The sequence below is a fragment of the Periplaneta americana genome, chromosome 15 (genome assembly GCF_040183065.1).
Source record: "Periplaneta americana isolate PAMFEO1 chromosome 15, P.americana_PAMFEO1_priV1, whole genome shotgun sequence".
In the NCBI taxonomy this organism is placed as follows: Eukaryota; Metazoa; Arthropoda; class Insecta; order Blattodea; family Blattidae; genus Periplaneta; species Periplaneta americana.
This window is the reverse complement of record NC_091131.1, coordinates 44,830,806-44,852,571: the sequence shown is the minus strand read 5'-3', so window position 1 is coordinate 44,852,571 and position 21,766 is coordinate 44,830,806. Positions and strand designations below refer to the sequence as shown.

The following is a 21,766-nucleotide window of genomic DNA, read 5'->3' as shown; positions in this document are numbered from 1 at the left end:
GGCATAGAAGGCCAGCGCTATACCAATTCGCCAACCAGGTCGACTCCATAGCTGAATGAAGACAGGGGTAGTGATTACATCTTTCAACAAGGCGGCTGGCTCACTACCACAAAGTGCGAGGATATTTCGATAAAAATTTGCCATAAAGGATAGGATGCACAGAACAAGATGACGCGTTAATACCGTGGCCACCCCGGTCCCCGGATTTAACCCTGCGACTTTTTATTGTTGGGATTCGTGAAGGATACTGTCTTTGTGCCTCTGCTCTCCACTAATTTTCAACTGTATCACCACTGCTGTGACTCTGGTCAACTGTGATATGCTGACAAGCACGTGGGATTATTATGAATCAATTATCGCATAGATATTTGTCGTATCAGCATAAGTGGAAAGATTGAGCATCTGTGGAATATGTAAAAAAAATACCACTTGATGAGTTTTCTCCTATTTCAGTATAATAAAATTTTGTATCCGCTGCATAGTTTATTTGAGATGATTTTCTAAAATGTTTCGTGGACTTACGAAAGACGATGTATTTATAAAGTTCTCTCTCCCTCGCCCTTCTCTCTTTCTCCACTGGACTGCACTCCACATTCCTTCTCTGGCAGAGTACAAGGTAGGAACAATATGATTAGGTAAAATGAGTAGTTCGGTTTAAGTAAAGGTCGAGGGTCCTAGGAAAAAGTTTTCTTTATATTCACAATTGAATGAAAACGCTATAAAGTTTCATGCGATCAAATTACCTCATGTCAGATAACAAGGGAAGAATGCCCCGTTAAATTGAGTGCTATCTTAGTCTTTGTGCTACAGAATACAAAGGATGTGTGCTAAGAGTTTAAGCTGTCACTTTATTTTTTATGTTGGAAATTGAAGAATGTCAGTTTGATATAATTCAGTTATTTCGTGATTTTTTTTTAATATACAGAGTGAATACTAAATGCTGTCTTCGAAGACCGGAGCGTGATAGAGGATATTGTAGCGATGAAATTCGAGATAGAAACCGTCATGGTATGATGATCAGTTATGGAGATATTAAAGGCAATACCTGGAAGCCAAATGAGGTAATAGTTACTTTTGCTTCATGGCGCGTACTAATTGAGTTAAATGTCAAGAACACAACAACGATGTGATGTGAGCGACACGTTCCTGTCCCTGAAATGGTCGGATTTTTTTTATTTCATCGCAAGAACTGCGAAGAAAATAACTGTACCTGGTTTGTTTTCAAGTATTGTACTGTGAGTTCTCTGTGCAATGTCACAGTTTTTTTTTTATTATTTTTCTTCGACCGGCCGGAGGCCGTTTTCCAAAGTTTTTGTTTTCTGTTTGTTTACCTTCGTTTCCTTTGTTTTTACTTATACTAATATAATCACAACACCCATGCCCGAAGCGGGACTCGAACCCACAACCCTTCGGACCAAGCGATAGGGACATGCCGTGCCCCTACCGCTTGAGCCATCCGGGTCGGCATCAGTTTAAACTGATGTTACAATACGTACGTATCTGTTTCGCATTGTGAAGTAAGGTAAACACGTGATGTTTACATTGCGTACGTCAAGCAGGCGCCGGTTTTTCAAAGTGTGCTGCGCGACCCACTCGTTGTCCTGCATTGAATTAAATCTTAGCAAACCTGTATGCGCGAAGCTTGACGTGACAAAAGTGCAATTTGGAAGTGCGGGATGTTCGACGAGGACATGTGAAAGTTAGTCTGAGATTAAACCCGTGCATACATAAGCGTTACCCACCGAAATAATATTTCGCCCGTTAGATATTTGAAAAAAATTGCAAGATAGAATATTGGTTCATATCTTACTTATGTATGTTTTGATGTGGTCTATTACGTCCTGGTCTTCGAAAACGGCATTTAGTATTCACACTATAGGCCTATATATAGGGTCTATATACACACACTTTTTTACACACATATATATTCACTTATACTTTCCATTTTCTAGTATATTTATTCATTTAATGACTTAATGACTCATTTTTATTTGCTTATTTATACCTGATTATTTTTTCTTCTTTATTTCTTTCTTTCTTTCTTTCTTTCTTTCTTTCTTTCTTTCTTTCTTTCTTTCTTTCTTTCTTTCTTTCTTTCTTTCTTTCTTTCTTTCACTGTTCTACCTACTCTTTTTAATAATACCAACTTAACAATAAAATGAGGTTCTGGCCTCTGTGATTATGTGGTCAGCACGGCATAATCATTGCTGAGATAACACAGAACAGTACATAAAAAGGAACAAACACTCAGTCCCGTGGACGAAAGATAAATCTCTTCCATTGCCCACACCGGGAATCGAACCACAGACTACTTGAATAGGAAGTGTGTGTGCTATCCACAGGCATATGTACTTACTAAATACTTATTTATTTGTATACTAGTTTTTGAGTATTTAATAATAAATAATAAATTTATTGCTAGAAAAAAGATACACATTTTTAAAATAAAATAAAATAGTATCTTTACCACCCTCAGAAAGAGTATATACTCATGCTCTAAGGGCATAACACAAAATATTCTAGGAGAACTTCAAGTGAAACCTATCACGAATACAGACAGATACAGAAGTCACACTTATAGAATGTTTGCCTTCAAATGGCAGAAACAGGTTATAAACTACGTCTCCAGAGAACAATTTGAAATCCATTCAAACCGTAACAAGAGCCAATGCCGGGATATGATTTATTATTGTTATTATTACTATTATTAGACTTTGAGTGTTACGTTTTTATTAAAACGTACCGAAGTCATTGGTCGGCATTAATCTAAATTATCTTCATTTTCTCCTCGCCTCTTCGCCCATACGTCTTGTGACATGATCACTACTGCTTTATCTGCCTTGACGACTCGGTCCATAAAAACAGCATTTCTTGAGAAATAAAAATTAGGAATTTTATAAAAATCTACTCTGAGGAAGTATGATACTTTTATGATACTCACCTACTACAGACTATTAAGACACGGTTTATGAAACTTCTTTCACTTGATGTGATATTAGAGCCTACAGCTAAAAAAAGAAACTCCTTGACTCAATAACCACTCTTAATTAGAAATGCGTGCAATGTCAACTCCTGGACGGCGTCTAACAGCCAGCACGGATCAATGAACTTTCTAGAAGAATTGTTGCATATGGCGGAAGTAGAACCTGAATAGTTGTCGTAGGTTGAGGACAATCCACACAGCTCTATGATTGGTCTTCAGAATTCCGTAGTTTTATTCGTAAGAAGGAACAAGTTTCAGATTAATCATCTCTTGTTCATTTTCGTCGTCATCTCCATCATTGTTGTTGTTATTATGTCATCATCATCGTCATCGTGATCGTCATTGTTATTGTCGCAGTTATCGTTACTCTAAAGGGTAATTAGGCTAGTGGGATGATGCAAATATATACTGTATTTCGAAAAGTTCATGGAAACACAAGTTTTCATCATTCTTTATTTATTTATTTATTTATTTATTTATTTATTTATTTATTTATTTAACCTAGTAGAGATAAGGCCATCAGAATATTAAGAATACAATTACAATTATAATTACAATTAATATTAAATTTACAAATACAATAAAAATCAAAGTACTGAAAGATTAACTGATTAATAAAAGCTAGACAGTTTATTGTAAAAGTTAAGAAGAGAGAAACATTTCTTTTATTGATTAAGTAAAAATTAAACCTACTCTACGCAGTAAGAAAATGCTTAATAAGCATGCTTTTAAATGCTACTAAATTCCGACAGTCTCTGATGTCACTGGGTAGGGTATTCCACAAGCGCGAGAGCGAGATTGTGTATGATGATGAATACGATGTTGTCTTATGTGTTGGTATGGTATGGTATTCTTGATGACGAAAATGTGTATAGGCTATTCTATGCTTCCCAAAAAAAATGTGATGTCATTTTTTGTAGATTTTCAGGAGGGAGCATTTAGGGTCGATTTCTAAAACGCGGTCTAGACCACGACCATGGCTTTAAATCGCGTTTGGGTTTACAAAACAAGGTCTTTTTCATTTTTCTGAGCCATGGCTCGAAACCATGGTCTGAAGCAGAGACCACTGCTGGGGCAGGTTTAAAAACACGGCTTCATGTATACAAGATGGAGGTAGTAGATCAGATGGATAATTATCAAGGAAAATTTGTGTCTACGAGTATTAAATCTCCGGATTAGAGTGATGAGAGACAGGAATAATCCTTTGTGACTAGGCCTGTATAACGACGATAATTTCAGGCGAATATTTCGATTTTCGAAGGAATCGACGCAAAATTGAGTAAGAACGCTAAATAATAATCTGCAACGAAATGCAAGATGTGGCAGGTTGACACCTTCTTGTTCCTTTAAGGGAAGTAAGATATAATATTTTATATTAATTATAGATGCCTCAAACTAGCAAGCTGTCTCGTTCGCGCAGGCGCATAGAGCACTTCTCCCCTACCACTGTCCGCCTACTGCTGTGCACTGTGGACTAGAACGGTACAGCTCAGTTCTAATAACAGTTGAGAAGGCTGCATAGGGAGGGTACATCTTGAATACATTGTCAAGAGGTCAACTTTTCAGATAATATGACTATACCTGGGTATCGGAGCCTAGGTGGGCCCCCTCCGTTAGCTCTACTATTTCCCCTCTCCAGGCAGCTTCCTAGTTTGAGGCATCTGTACATTTATGTCTAAAAGACGACATATCTTAATTCTTGGCCTTTACAGTAGTTTTGGACATTTCATTTAATACTCGAAAATGTTGTGGGTCTACAAGAATATGAAACAAACGTGATTTTATCTTCTTATTTCCACATAGTACTAGCCTATAATATGTGAAAATAGAACCATACTGCATTTTAATTTCAATTGAAATTTTAATCCAGTTAATATTTAGGTTATTAATTCCTTAGAACCGGGTTTTCAGGTAGTTAATGTTGGTACTAGTTATGAACAAATGATAAACTACAACATAAACGCTCGACTTATGGTAATTATTTGATTAATATCATTCTGGTACCTAAAAATCCGATCCCTATTAAATACTAAATAATGCTAGTATTTTAAACGCACATAATTATATTATTCTGTAAATTAATACCTAAATATAACAATACCTTGGCTGAGAACAAAAGAATGTGACTTACTGCAATTCAATAAAAATATTAATCCCGATGTTCATCTCTTTCTAATATCAATTGTTTACAGGAATAAAAATCGATTCTTAGCTGTGTTGCCATATATAAAACCCATGAACCTCGGTTTCTTCTCAAGACGCGTCTCGACTTCGTTTTAGAAATCGCATAAGGATTCAGACCTTGATCGCGGTTTAAAAGCCGAAGTTTGGAACCACGATTTCGTCCGTGTTTTAGAAATCGATCCTTAAAGTTCGAACAGCTGTATAAAGCCATAGTAACTTTTTTTTATAACAACGGGTTAGAGAAAAAATAATAGAGATAAGCATGTCATCTTTTGCCACAATGAAGATACCATCAGGATGCACAGCATATCGCAAAATCTAATTTTCGCCAAAAATTGACACATCAACTTCTGCCTTGGAACCACAGTGTGTACGGCAGTGGCGTAGCATGAAATTTTGAGCAGGGGAAGCTAACTCAAGTTGTCTTTCATGCAATATGAGAAAACGTATTACAAAAATACAGTCTTAAAATAAATAGTAGTCAATTTCAAGTCAGCAGTCGAAGATTGGTTGGAACATCGTAACACCAATAAGGCATGACCTCAAATGATACGTAATAAAATATGATTTCACGGTTTACACATATCTCTTAACAAATAGACACGTATACGTATAACATTAACTCACTCCCTGTCATACTTAGAGAAATCACAATATTAGTATCATTACGTAAGTATGCGTCTGTCTTTTGGTTGTGTCCTTCATTCACAGCAAGGGAGTCTGTCATTTGTTTTTTAAATCACACTTTTGTTGAGCTGTGTTGGAAAGAGTGGATGAAGAAAGCATGATGCTGAAACTGATCAGGAAGAGAAAAATGAATTGGCTGGGACACTGGTTGAGAAGAAACTGCCTTCTGAAGGATGATGCACTGGAAGGAATGGTGAATGGGAGAAGACTTCCGGGTAGAAGAAGATATCAGATGATAGACGACATTAAGATACTGTATATGGATCATATGCGGAGACTAAGAGGAAGGCAGAAAATAGGAAAGACTGGAGTATGCTGGGTTTGCAGTGAAAGACCTGCACTTGGGCAGGACACTATAAACGAATGAAGTGATAGGACAGGAAAACAATAGGTAAATAAGAAACTTAAAAGCCTCACTGAAGTGATCAAGATTAGAGCTCAAAAGAAACACATTAACATACATTCGGGTCAAATATCAAGGAAGTTCAGCACAGAGGTTGAAATTACATTACTATATCAAGAACACGAGGAACTGTACCATAGTCTAGTATATACAGTCACGAAGCTCAATACGTAGTAAATATGCAAATATTAGATAGTTGCTCACCCCTAGGATCGCTAATATCGCCTCATTACAGGCAATGCAAAATAGTACCGTCACAGTCTATTGTTTCTAGCACCCTCAAAACTCAAGCTTCGTGACTGTATATATAGTAGACTGTGGTATATAGCAACGAGAAGACCATCTATACTTGAAGAGCAGCTTGAATTTGTTTGGCGTGGGGAAAACTAAACTTAATTAAACGAATATTAAACGATTTAATTTGTATATTCCTTTCGAATGAGAGTTCAAGAAGATAGAATACAGAGTGGAGCATAAACACTTGATGGTTTATGAATTACAGTTTCACTGCTTACATAGAGTTAGACAGTAGAAATGGGGTATTTATTGTTGAACAGTGTACTGCTTGGCGTATAGTTGTCATGGAGCGTTTGTCAGTAGTCTACAGGTGTGTTTTGTTGCAGTAGAAACGTTTATCAGAACAAACTCAGTTACACAGCTGGAATTTCGGAACTACCGTACTTAAAAAAACGCACCTTCTAAGCACACTTCCTTACTGAGGGTTATAAAATGGTACGAAAAGGTGAAGTGCGAAGTTCATGGCCTCCTGACTGTCATTATGCAAAAACTGTCAAGGTTAGCTCGACTTCATCCCATGACACTTGATAAACTCTTTGAAGTCTATGTCCGATCCAGCATTATTCCTTACAAAACTCAGCTTGTCCACAGTTCAAATGGCCGTAATTCCACAGAAAATAATACATTGCTGCTGAAATGGAATGGTTTTAGAAAAATTAGAGTGTATATTTATGGGAATTATTTTCAAACAGTAATTTAAAAATTAATTTAAATTCCATAAAATAATATAGACCTATTTCTTTGTGTTGGTGAACTATATATTTGAGTGAATATTTTGTTTCATTTTCAAACCGTTGGGTCTTTATGCCCCAGTGTGTAAAACTGGAATATAAATTGTCAGCATGGTGAAAGAAATAAATTGTTACGAAATGTGTAAAACCTAACGAGAAATGTCCATCACCATGACACTTGATATTAAGTGTATTTCTTTCCAAGTCTCTCAATATTTATTGCCACTTACGAATATGTATTTCTTTGTGAATGATGAAATACCAGACAAATGATCCGGTTAAGTTAACATCTTACGTGTTGTTTGTTTACCGTTACCATTGTGAGTAGATCTTACCTCATATCGAATCTTCTTCAAAATATTCAGTTAGTCATTGTTGTGACTTCCTAAACACGCAAACATGACTTTAATATTTGATTTATAACCATTTACCACAGAAACCTGCAGTCGACAACGACCTTCATTTCAAAACTGCTGCATCACATTATATAACTTCAGTTACTTTATGTACTTGTGATATTAGAGATAGTTGAAATTGCTCGTCGTGTTTTATGGGTTTACAAACATAACGCTTCTATAGGTCTAATGGTCAGAGAGTGAATCTAAGAACTTGTGTTTTATTTGTTGTAAGATTGCAAATATGATGGCAAGAGGATGAAGAGGACAATGTGAGGTATTGAAACCAGGGAGAGGCCTATATTATGTTGTCCTGCAGGGAAATGGTGAACCCTAGAGCTACGGCTCATGCATTTTGTCAAGACACTCCCCCACTCTTCCTACAGAGCTGCGCACGAGATCGGATGAGTCTACTTACGAATTATAGGGGAATGGGTTAGTTTTTGCCTTGAACTCGGTAGACCAACGCCCGACCTTCCCTTCTACTCCTACCCCCTCCCCTACTGCACATCGCGAGTGTCTTGACAAAATGCATGAGCTGTACGTCTATCTGAAATAATTTTTACGCTGACCTACAGTTAGGTGTATCAGTTGAATACACTAAGGTTCTCTGAGTATTCAGTTCTCGAGTAGACAACACCACTCGTTCCTAGATCAGCCCTACTTCCTGACAAAATGTGGGCTGAAATTTCCATAATCATCTTTCACTTGTTCTTATCTACAGTGCAGTGTTGTATTCGTACCATTTTGCGAATTATGCTACTTTTTGTAATTTACTTTTTAGTGTGCTTAAATGCGACAGGCTCATGTCAGTAGATTTACTGATATGTAAAAGAACGCCTGTGGAACAAAATTCCGGCACACCGGCGACGCTGTTATAACCTCGGCAGTTGCGAGAGTCGTTAAATAAAACGTTTATAAATGTAAATAAATTATAATATTTTGTTTTAATAGTTTAAGGTTTATTACAGAAGTATCATATAAATGGCTTCCTTCATATTCTACCAAAGAAACTCGTATTGAGTAAGTCTGGTGACCTGGGAGGTCAGCGCTGTATATCGGATCAGTGGCAGTAGCACGTTCAATCCAACAATGCGGCAGGATTTGATTATTATAATACAGGTTTATAATGAACTAGCAGCATCTTCCTGTGCACAAAATCTACATCCTTATTTTCCTTCTTCAGCCTTCTCTATCCCCATTCCCATTTCTGTAAACCTTTTTCCCATATTGCTTTCTTGATTTTATTTATTCATTGTATTTCGAGTTCTACTTGTGCCTCGTCTTCCATACGGAATCCATTCTAGTATTCGCTTCGGCAACCTTTCATCTCCCATACGTTTCACGTGTCAATATCAGACCAATTATCTGTATTGCATATAAACCAAAATTGAATTTTATATATTTATTCTTCATCTAATCACTTCATTTCTTATTCTTTCACGTATATAATGTCTGGCTGAACGTGTCAAAAAGACAATTTCCATTGATGATAATTTTTACCGAAAAATTTGACTTATTCTCCAAGTTTCCGCTCCACATATCACACTGTACTTCGAACTATAGATTTATATATTTGAATTTTGGTATCTTTAAGTATATTTTTGTTCCATAATATCCCATTTAATATCGCTGGTGTTGATCTTCCTTTATTTATCTTATGTTTATTATCATAATCTTGATTAGTTTTCTTATTACTTTTGACTTATAAATATTCAAATTCGTTCCATAATTTATGAGATCATTTGCATCTTGCAAAACTAAATCTCTAGCATTTTCACCACATTCCATATATTTTTTTTTCCGAATTTATTTTTAACCCCAATTTGTGATATTCTTTTGTCAAATTTCTTATTATATGTTCTGCTTCTTCTTATTTTTGTGTTGTTACTACTTCATCATTCGCAAACAATAATCCGCCTTTAAAATCCAATGTCCTCTACCGGGTTTGAACCTGCGATACTTGGGTCCTAAGACACGAATGACAGCCAGTAGAACGCCAACGACAATATACATGTTTGAAAAAAAAATAGAGAAGACTATCAACAAGCAGGATTTAAAAAAATAGGAAATATTTAGACATGACAATAGTGTCGGAATGTAGGCCAAATGATAATGTAATTTGAACAATTCCGCAGTGCTTCGATTCCGAGTAAAGCTGCCGAGTTGTTGCGATTTCCCAGCCAATGCATCATCCTTAATTACCCCTCGAACGTTGTTCACCATGTTGTGGTGTTTATGCATCGGCGCATGACTAATGGTTCGTGAAACGAACGGTAGTTCACTTGTGTCTGCGCGGCTGACTTGCGGACGATACAAGTCAACGTCGAGTCGTTGCGATTCCGAGAAATCGACTTCTGACAGCATTAACAGCTGAATAACGTAATCCTGCTGGTAATTCTGTACAGGTCTCTCAAAATAAATTTATTATGGAGACAAATCAGTAGAATTGACACAAATCAATGATAATCAAAATAAATTTATTATGGAGACAAATCAATAAAATTGACACAAATCAATGATATTAATAATAATAATAATAATAATAATAATAATAATAATAATAATAATAATACTTACTTACTTACTTACTTACAAATGGCTTTTAAGGAACCCGAAGGTTCATTGCCGCCCTCACATAAGCCCGCCATCGGTCCCTATCCTGTGCAAGATTAATCCAGTCTCTATCATCATATCCCACCTCCCTCAAATCCATTTTAATATTATCCTCCCATCTACGTCTCGGCCTCCCTAAAGGTCTTTTTCCCTCCGGTCTCCCAACTAACACTCTATATGCATTTCTGGATTCGCCCATACGTGCTACATGCCCTGCCCATCTCAAACGTCTGGATTTAATGTTCCTAATTATGTCAGGTGAAGAATACAATGCGTGCAGTTCTGCGTTGTGTAACTTTCTCCATTCTCCTGTAACTTCATCCCGCTTAGCCCCAAATATTTTCCTAAGCACCTTATTCTCAAACACCCTTAACCTATGTTCCTCTCTCAGAGTGAGAGTCCAAGTTTCACAACCATACAGAAGAACCGGTAATATAACTGTTTTATAAATTCTAACTTTCAGATTTTTGGACAGCAGACTGGATGATAAGAGCTTCTCAACCGAATAATAACAATAATAATAATAATAATAATAATAATAATAATAATAATAATAATAATAATAATAATAACGGATTGTACAAAAGTATATATTTTTTTGCTAATGGCGGATAGTTGACTGTTCGTCATTCACCCATTTGAAGCCATGGGTAGACCAATTTACCTAGTGTCGTTGCCCAGGGTGCGCCATAGGAGGTTGGTCTACGCTACATCCGCGATTTGAGGAGGTAATGACGGAGATATGTTGGGATGCCCCAGGGGAACCGGAACTCCCTGTGTTACCTGGCTCACGAACTTGCCCAACGTAAATTATAAATCGGGGGTACGCCGGTATCGAACTCGGGTCCACAGGATTAAAAGACCAGCCACTAGACCACTAGACCACTAGACCACCGTGACGGCGTACAGAAAACGTTTCAGTTTAAAGATTATTCTTAATTTCCTGCAAAGATTTAATCTGCACTTAAACGAGATAATAATTGAAGCGTCGCGCGTCGGCTGGAACAACGTTATAAGTTACATTTGGTAAAATTTACGGGAGCTGCAGAAATGTGTACGCGTACAACGTTGTTCTTATGAGGGTAGCAAACTTTTGAGTGGATAAATTTCACGTACTGCATTGATGGACAGTTGCAAGCCAAGGAGTATAGCAAAGTAACATGACATACAACATTATTACACGGGAACACGCGAAATGAAAATTTTGTAACTTACAACGTTGTTCCAGCCGACGCTTCAATTATTAAAGGAATTCCTTCTGTCAATAATAATAATAATAATAATAATAATAATAGCAGGCTAATATTGATATTAATATCATCACTTTCTGTGAATCTTTACAAAAGAAGCTGAAAAGAAAAAATAACAAATAAAACAGACGTCATCATGTAACAATAACACCAAACCTCACCAAATTACTTACTGATTTAGGTATCCTAAATAAAGAAAGAAGCTAAAAAATTCTCAATTATTGACCTCAGAACAGAAACAGAATGCAAGTGGAATGTACAGGCTCTGCCACACTATCATTATGATGTACGAAATGCCACAGTGATTCACTGAACATCTCTCATCATCATTCCTGGAGCACAAGACTTGAATGCATTACAGAGAACAATAGTCTCAGGCACTTCTCACTTCATTCGCGAGGCGATTGTCTAGCATTAAAAACCTTCAAATTTTATTGTAACTCTAAAAAAGTGTTATAATACATATTATTTGTTCTATAATCTCCATTTTTAGGACGTCTTTAATGTAACAGATGGGCGAATTGCAAGGTTTTTATAAAGTGGGCTCAATTGACTCAGTTTAACGGTGAACTATCACATTCAAATTTTGCATAATAACAAAGTATTTCAGTCTTTTTAGAATATATTCAATATTGCCTTTGTACTGACCCAGAAAAAAAATGGTCGCATTTTTATACTTTCCTGATACAGCACATTGCGCATGTGCAGTAAACAAGAGCGCCTAAATGTATGCTACTAGTGGATAATCTCGCGAAGCTTGTTGCCTACATTCAGGAAGACTGCTACAGGGAATTTCTTGACTGAGGGAATCGACTTCGTTTTCTCGTTATCTTGATAAAAATGTAGTAACTTGCAGTTCATGAGTAATTGCTCCTTCTCGTCGACGATCCTGAGGTCGTCAATTATTATTTATATCTTCATTTTTAAACTGGGAGTAGCGATTGCTTACACATGTGCGAGGCAACGCTGTATTGCGCTGAGAGACGTAAGTGGGTTAAACAAGAGCTTCACGATCACACATTTGAAATGGTATTTATATTAGTAATGTCGAAACTACAGTAACATTCACGTTTCTTCGAAGAATGAGATATGCGTCGCTACTTTGCCGAGTAATGTAACATTAACCACGCGAGAATGGAGAATGCTTCCTTTGTCACGATTACATTAACACTGACAATGAAGTTCTGGTGGAGGCGAAAAAGCTGAGGTGGGTAGGCTTAGTTTATTATACCTACAAGTTTTATTTTCTCCGTACCCATCTTTTGTTTCTCTGAATTATCAGAAGAAAAAAGATATGGAAGATACGCACAATATCACGAATAACGTAGGCTACAGCGAATTATTAAGATTATTTTTATGTGGAAGAAACCTGTAGTACTGAAATTTATCAAATACTTATAGTATAGTCACAGTCTAGTATATACAGTCACGAAGCTTGAGTTGTGAGGTTGCTAGGAACAATAGACTGTGCCGGTACTATTTCGCATTATCTATAATGATGCGATAATAGCGATCCTAGTGGTTAGCAACTATCTATGAATGCATATTTACCACGTATTGAGCTTCGTGACTGTATATACTAGACTGTGGTATAGTTCAAGGAAAATTGTTTATGTCGCTCGGTAGCCTGGTGAAAAAATGGGTACACTGTATTTTCTAGTATGCCACATGCTGCAAGTCGCGCGACTTCGGTGAACGCACGAAAGAATGCTACGCCTTGAAAAACTAATTTGGGAAAATAGATGACAACCACCGGCGTGGCACAGACGATAGCGCGTTTGCCTGCTGATCCGGAGTTACACTTGGACGTAGGTTCGATTCCCGTTTGGATTGATTACCTGGTTGAGTTTCTTCGGAGGTCTTTCCCAACATTAAAGCGAATGTCAGGTAATCTCTGGCGAATCCTCTACCTCTTACCGCAAAAATACCATCTCACTATCACCAGTTCTATCGACATTTATTTATGGTCCCACTGTCATACATCTATGACGCAGTGCATGAGGGTAGGAACCCAAAAGGTGGAACTTAAACTGAGAGGATTCGATCCGACGTCGGGATGGGAATTCGGTGTGGCTTAGTGGTTAGCACGTAGAGCTGAAAACCCGGGATCAAATCCCGGTGCCGGAGAGATTTTTTCTCCGTTCCACTCATCTTTCATCATAATTCTATCGACGCTAAATAACTCAGTAGTTGATACAGAGTCTTTAAATAGTTCAGTAAGAATAGATGATTGTCTTTAGGTTGGCCAAGAAACTAAATATCAGCTTTGGTAGCACCGAGGAATTTATTCATCTAAAGTTTTTAAAACTGTGTGCAAGGTGCTCAGAATTCTTACCGAAGAAAACAAAGTAAGAGGAGTAATTAGAACTTTGTTGCCAACATCTTCAACGTTACACCGAAAATGATTACGAGTTCTTGGCCGATGAGACTCTGAAACCATAATTGCTGGCAAGGAATGGCAACATGATTCACCATCACCAAAAAGTTAAAGTGAAATTGCGTGAGAATAAGATAATGACTTCTACGGATTTTTAGGATGTGGAAGGCCAAATTGATCGATTCCATTTTAGACCAACGAACAATAATTTCAACATTGAGAAAAAAAAAATCACAGAAGATACTCTTACTGGGCTTAGGTAGAAGTTCTGCTATCAGGGCTGGGCATCGGGAACGCATTCAGACTCTAAACGGGGATGCTTAATATTCATTAGTCACGGAATCATGGCTGCGCGGTGTTCGGCGGGGAAGAAAAGGGATGAAGAGAAATCCCATGGCTCCCCATGAGAGAGTAGAATCCGCTCTTTCTGCCCAGCCTATGCTATATCCTATAATGAGAACAACCCGGACTTCTTCCCGTGCGGGCAGCTATCACTTGTTGGACTGCTGAAGAAAAGCTCAGGCTACAAAACATATGCAACGAATGACCTTGTGAAGAAACAAGAGCGGAAATGACTGCATGTCCAATCAACGATTTCCTTTCAAGAAGGAGTAAAGAGGCTCCTTGATCACTGGTAGAAATTCTGTCGATAAACTAGAAGACTGTTTTAAAAATCAAGCAAGGTTTGATTTTTGTGTGTTATTTTGAGTTAGTAAAATAATGAAGTTCAGTTGAAATTTAAACACTTTGTGTGTTAATATATGCACTTCAATGGGTTAGGGTTGCTAGACATACCAGTATACCCATAATAAAAATCCAGTCAATATTAATAAATATATTTTATCGACTATCTACACAACTAGGCCACCGGCGTAGCTCAGTCGGCTGAGACGCTTACTTGCCGATCCGGAGTTACGCTTGGGTGTGGATCAGATTCCTGCTTGGGCTGATTACTTGGTTGGGTTTTTTCCGAGGTTTTCGCCAACCGTAAAGCAAATGCCAGGTAATCTACGGCGAATCTTCGGCCTTATCTCGCCAAATACCATCTTGCTATCATCAATCCCATATATATTTATTAAAGAAATTAGTGACTTGCGTTTCTAAAAATTATTTAAGATGTGCCTACTTTTCGTTTTTTCAGTCGATGATTAGGTATGCCTTAATTTTCTGGGGGAAATGGTAGCAAAATTGAGTGTGTCTTGATTTTGCAACAGAAAAGCCATCCGAATTCTATGTCAATCAAACTATCTTGAACATTGCCGATCATTTTTTAAACAAGCACAGATATTAACTGTCATAAATTTTTATATATATACGACAAAATATAGACAATTACTCATTAATAGCCAATATACAGTACATGATCATGAAATTAGAAATATTGAACAAATTAATATTCCATACTGTAGATTACATAAAACTAGTACAAATTTTTTGCCATGGGGATGAAATTATATGTTAAGCTTCCCAGTTAATATTATAAGTTACCAACCAATAGTTTCAAAACTAGATTTTATAATTAGTTGGCTCTTAATTAATCCTTTCTACTCTGTAGATGAGTTTCTTAACATAAATTCATACGAAATTTTTTTAAATAAATAAAGTTATTTACATTTAGTTACAAATATTACATTAAGAGTGAAGTGTTTTAATTAATTTAAGAGTTTCAAAATGGTTTGTGTTCTCATTCTAATTAAACTTTACTGTTTTCAATTATATGTTTATTTTCAAATATATGTTCCTCCCTCCCTTCTGTATTGTGACGGAGCCTATCACTGTATGTTTAATGGCTTAATAAATTGAATTGAATTGACGCTAAATAACCTAGTAGTTGATACAGCGTCGTTAAATAACCATATTAAATAATCTACGCAACTAATTCAATTTAATATATTAGATATTTTCATGAAGTGCACAGTACCCAGTAGAGCTGTCTTTTGTAATTTTATGATTCCGTGTTTCCCGGGGACATTTTAAAGATAGGTTTTTAGAATGTATAAAATTGTAACTTACTAGAAGGGTGCGGGGTGAACTGGAAGGGAGAAGTATGTTAGTGTTATGAATGATTATGTGACGCAGTAGCGATACCATTCACATTAATTGCTGATCATTTCTCGTGCTCAGGAAGTGAGAAGCAAGCAGCTGTTAATGAAATGTTAATGTTATACAATTTATTCTCGTGTTTTCTTTGTGTTTGTTTGTTTGTTGTGTTTTGTTTTACTTTTGTGTGGGTATTTCTCTATTATGTTATTTTTGTTTCGTATTCTGTCTTATATTTCAGTTTCTTGAATGGAGCTGCAATTTTGTGTGTTGGTATTGTGAAATTTTAATGTTAAATATTTATTCTAGAAGGTGCATGGAGTCTGTTAAAGAATAGATTGATTACAATAGATCGGACTTCTTTAACAATATATAAATTTTTTTTATAATAAAATACAAATAAATTGAATAATTAAAGGAAGAAAATTTCATCTAAATGAGAAGACTCGGGGAAGGATGCAAGAATACTTGTAGCATTACCGCTCTGAATGGCGATACCAATGCGCTGATGTAGATATTGACTGCTTCGAGGGTCCCCAGAAAGCTGCACTAAACTTCTGCCTATGGTGGAGATGAGAGCTTTGGCTTCACTACACCATGATCCAAACGTTTCAACCGCAAAAGGGACAAAAATATAATTATCTGCAAGATGTTTATATTTATGGTGTTTACTGACAGCGGCACTTTCTGCTGCAGATCCTGGTGTCTTAGAGGCTGAAGACAGATGAGAAGGGGCCAGTGTATCCACACATGTGGAATCCCAAATTAAGGATTTGCCTACACGCCACGGGACTAGAGTCAGACCATCGGGTCTCTTGCCGTCTGAACGGCTGATCCCGGAAGGTTCTAAGATGGATGGAACCCCTGAGGATGTTAATGCTCTTTTAATGATGTCATTGAGCGATGAATGACGAGAGAGACGCCCCTTACTCATGACACAACTTAAGGCATGGTGGCCAGAAGAATCTACAATATTGCCACAGATACATTTATGAATGTGACAGATTTTGCAACCGAGGCATAAAGCCACGGAAACTTTAAAGGATCTGGGATCCATAAGGGTACCGATGTTATGGGAAGGAATTGCATGAAGCCAAGATCCTGAAATATTTTGTTGGAGAGCCAAAAAACGAGCACGATCTGTATCTGAAGAAAAAGATGACTGAAGGGACTCCTTAACAAGCTGTTAATTACAATTCGTATCAGATTAAGTAATTATTAGTAGTTACCTTACTGAAATAATTAGTATTTTTTAATTTCCATATGATTATTGTAACTAATAATAATCTGGCTACCGGAATGCTTATCTGAGAGATGTTTGTCATAATTAGCAGCCACAGTCAAGAAGGTCATATTCCTTTCGCTCGTCTTCTCCTTGGTAACCAACAATACGTGCGTAACCCCAGATGAGCCTCTCTCTCGGATTCGTTATTAAAAATAAGAGCTAATCCGCAAGCCTAGACCAAATATGGGTTCTGCCTTGAAGAAAACAATAACAAAGATTGATTTGTAAAGATGATGATATAAATGAAGATGACGATAAGGGGATAATGAAGAACAACATGAAAAGACTATATTATATTTACTGCAATGTCAGGATATTTTTCTCCCGTACAAAATAGACTACTAAGCTTTCGTGATTATGAAAGGAAATTCATATCTCTTCCACCGTTTCTGCAGCTAAAAAGAAAGACACTATAGTCACTTATCAGTGCAGTTTGCTAATTATAAAAAAAAAAAACAAGGCGACAATGAATAGGAAGATGACGATAGATTTTTTTTTTTATTTAAAGGGTTGTTTTACGACGCCGTATCAACTTCTCAGGTTATTTAGCATCTGAATGAAATGAAAGTGATAATGCCGGTGAAATGAGTCCAGGGTTCAGCACCGAAAGTTACCCAGCATTTGCTCGTATTGGGTTGAGGGAAACCCCCGGAAAAACCCTCAACCAGGTAATTTGCCCCGACCGCGATTCGAACCCGGGCTTCCTGGTTTCGCGGCCAGACGCGCTGACCGTTACTCCACAGGCGTGGACACGATGATGGAAAAGAAGACCATGACTGCAACGAAAAAGGTGTAGACGGTAACGAAAAGGTGAAGATGGCGACGAAAAATGTGAAGACGACGATGGAAAACAAAAATGGGAAAGATGACGAAAATGGGAAAGATACGACGATAAAAGTGACGAGGAGAGCAAAAGGGATGACGTCGACGAAAGGTAAATGGGACATCGACGAAGAAAGGAAATGGAAGAAAGAAGAAAAAGAAAAGAAAAAGAAGATGGAGAAGAAAAAAAGACAATGACGACGATGAAAAAAGATGATGGAAAAGGAGACTGTAATGAAAAACGATAAACAGATGGAGATTGCGTGGAGTGTGATGATGTTGAGAAAGAAGTAGACCGCCTATCATACTGCAGTTTGCTAGTTATTGTTATCTTGATACGATAAAAAATAAGTGGGAAGTATGCGATGTGTAAACACGAGGAGAGTAAATATTAGCGTCATGCCATAAAAGAGCTGTTCAAAACAGCTGCTTCTCTCTTCCCATCCGTAAACGTGCGGCAACATCTCCGACACAGCTGCAGAACCGGTAGCCTAGTTATGAATTTCCGTTCACGATCACGAAAGCTTAGTAATTTTATTTTGTACAGGGAAGATGTTCGATCGAGTGGAATTACGAAATATTCCGGAAATCATTCAACTGTGTCAATATTCCGAGATAAAGAGAGTGAATGTCACAGATCACACACAGAATGAAGTAATATTGATAAGCCATCGCCGTTCTGCTGCGGCAACATCTCCGACTTCTGTGTATTTCCGGAAGTCTGTACTCTTATTAGCAGGCGTTATAAAATGACTAAACTTTTTATTCAGCTTAACCTTTCCTTTCTTACGAAAAAAAAAAAAAAACATGTAAACTCTACACGTGTGCATTTTTGTGTGACTTTACTTTGTTTATAGTGTGATTTCTATTTTTATTTCTAGGCCTATATTTGTATTTCTGGTGGTGTGAAAGAGAAGGCCTGATGGTCTGAACTACACCAGAATAAATAAATAAATAAATAAATAAATAAATAAATAATAAATAAGTAAATAAATAAATAAATAAAAAATACATTTATAAATAAGTAAATAAATAAATAAATAAATAAATGAGTGAATAAATAAATTCTGTCTGACATATCTTTCCAAACTCCACCATTTCAACACCTAAACTGTTGAATTAAAACAGCTGCATTGCTTGACACTTTCCATATTCTTAGAAAGTTTCTGCAAAATGAGAACTTATAATTTTACAACAATAAAATAATTAAAATAACAACTCATAATCATTTCTCTTCCCTCGCTACAGTGGGCTTTCACGGACGCTAATGTCAAGGCTGATTAAGAAGTAACAAACAATTAAATGAAAGTAGTCTTATCTGTTTTCATTTCCCATTATTAACATTTACGTGTGGCACTGTAGATGGTAGCAGTGAATGCTGTTTTCAAGCACCATCTTTTGTCTGAATAATGAAGTACTTCCGTAAACATGAAACACTATATAAGTCGAACATTCTTTGACAAACAGGTGAGCTGTTCTTGCGATGCAAACAAATTTCGTGGCAATCAAGTATCAGCAGTATCGACAAGATACGCTCATTAGGATCAGCTGATGCTACCTAACCGTGCCATTGAGTCACATGTGGAGATATGAAAACATCGGCAATGAAACTCTCCACACATTTTATTTTTTATTGGTTGAACTACTCGTTGTAGAAAAATATATGATTAGAAGTATTGGTTCTATTTCATACAAAAACCTCCTGTTAAAAGTTGTGCACTAAAACCCCTAACACTCTGTATAATCAGCTCAAGCGGGAATCTAACCCACCTCCATCGCAATCTTGGAGTGCGAGTCAAGCTTACTATCCCTGAGCTATGCTGATAGTTAATTTGATTCTTATTCAACCATAGTAACTGTTAGTATTCGTATGTAACAAAGATAGGTACATTTTTTAATGTTTATCTACAATTTTACTGTTCATTTACGTAAAATAACAGACTATTGCAGATCTGAAAGCTGCCGGTTCCTCACGAAAGGAATCCCGATTTTAGACAGAACGTAAGAGATCTGCGCTGAAAACATCGGCTGCTATACAAATATTCTGCAAGTACTAAGGAAAGGCTCTGATAAATCCAAAGAGATTGCATATAAATCACTACTTCGTCCAGTAATGGAATATGGTGCTGCATGTTGGGATCCTTACAGATTAGAACATATAAAGACCCTGGAAAAGATTAAAAAAAACGGGCTCTCAAGTGTTGTCGTAATAATTCACCATTAAAACGGGACACACTCACGGACCGGAGAACGCGAATTCGATTATGCGTAATGTTCAAAACATACAGAGGTGAGCCTGCCTGGAGAGAAATAAAAAATAGGTTGCAGCCGTCAAATTACTGTTCAAGGAACGACCACTCATACAAATTGAGGGAAAGAAGACAGAGGACAGACACTGGAAAGTTTTCTTTTCTCAACCGTACTATCAGGGACTGGAATGCTTTACCTGCAGACTTACTAAAGGCTTTACCAACAACCAAAAATGTATTTAAAAATAGGCTTAAGAACTTTACTAATAGACGGTAGTATATTATACACACTATTTAAAGGGTGTAATTGATATCTTGTTATTTGAAGTGTTCTATCAATGAGGAAGTGTGTTGTATCAGTGAAGTGTGTAGTGTCAGTGAAGTCCATTGTGTAAGTGAAGTGTGTTCGTGTCAGTGAAGTGGCTGTGCAAAGTATTTGAACAGTGAAATGGTTAGAAGTGTTAGTGAAATCAGGTAGAATCAGTGCAGTGAGTGAGTTGACAGCGAAATAAGTGTAGTGCCAAAAGGTACTTATGCAGGTATGAACCTGTCACACTCGTGGGTCTTAATTCGAACTTAGGGCTAAGATACAAATTAGATTTACTTTAAATGTTATTTTAAGTGACCATGCTTCATTTAATTTAGGATGCTCCTTATTATTATTATTATTATTATTATTATTATTATTATTATTATTATTAGTATTATTATTATTATTAGTATTAGTATTATTATTATTATTATTGTTATTACTACTACTACTACTACTACTACTACTACTACTACTACTACTACTATTATTATTATTATTATTATTATTATTATTATTATTATTATTATTATTAATTATTGTTTTTTATTAGTTGAGTTTATTATTAATTGTCATTATTGAGTGTAATTAGTTACCACTGCCACCGGATATATACCCATTTGCAGTGTGAATAAATACATACATGCATATCTCCTGCCGTTTTCTGTTCTTACCGGGCTCGTCATAAGCTCGTCACCTCTGCAGTTAATGAAGAAAGCTAAATCAGCGATTGTTACGAATATAAAGAGTGTTGTATCTTACCTTGCGATGTTGAAGACGAGACCGACGGGCATCTCGGGGCAGGCTGCGATATGAGTACTGTTACACACTCGCGCTCCGCAGTACGTCTGCACCTCGCTCGACTCATGAGCGCGCGGCTCGGCACCTCCTCCTCTTGTTCTTACCTGCTGGAGGGGAGCGGGTGCGACTTCTCCGCAAGAGGAAGTAGAGACGGAGATAATTACCAGAGATCAATCACTCCTCCCACCGTCGTTCCTGCTAATCAACTGTCACCACGCTTCTTTGTTGATGCTCTATCAACTGTTCTTTTCCAAGCGACAGCTTCTCGTACACGACTGGTTTACTTCTTGGCGGTGTGGCAACTCTTTTCTTTAGTATAGGTTGTCATTACTTGTC

The 21,766-nt window shown here is 36.9% G+C and overlaps 1 protein-coding gene across 1 annotated transcript in view; it reads right to left on the bottom strand.

The window, feature by feature from the left end:
- Positions 1-21,537, bottom strand: part of Traf4 (TNF receptor associated factor 4) — a 199,855-nt gene extending 178,318 nt beyond the window's left edge. The window contains exon 1 of the mRNA XM_069847020.1: positions 21,392-21,537. Coding sequence (XP_069703121.1) covers positions 21,392-21,423 — 32 coding nt within the window. The 5' untranslated portion in view covers positions 21,424-21,537. The remainder of the gene's footprint in view (positions 1-21,391) is intronic.
- Positions 21,538-21,766: the final 229 nt, after the last annotated feature.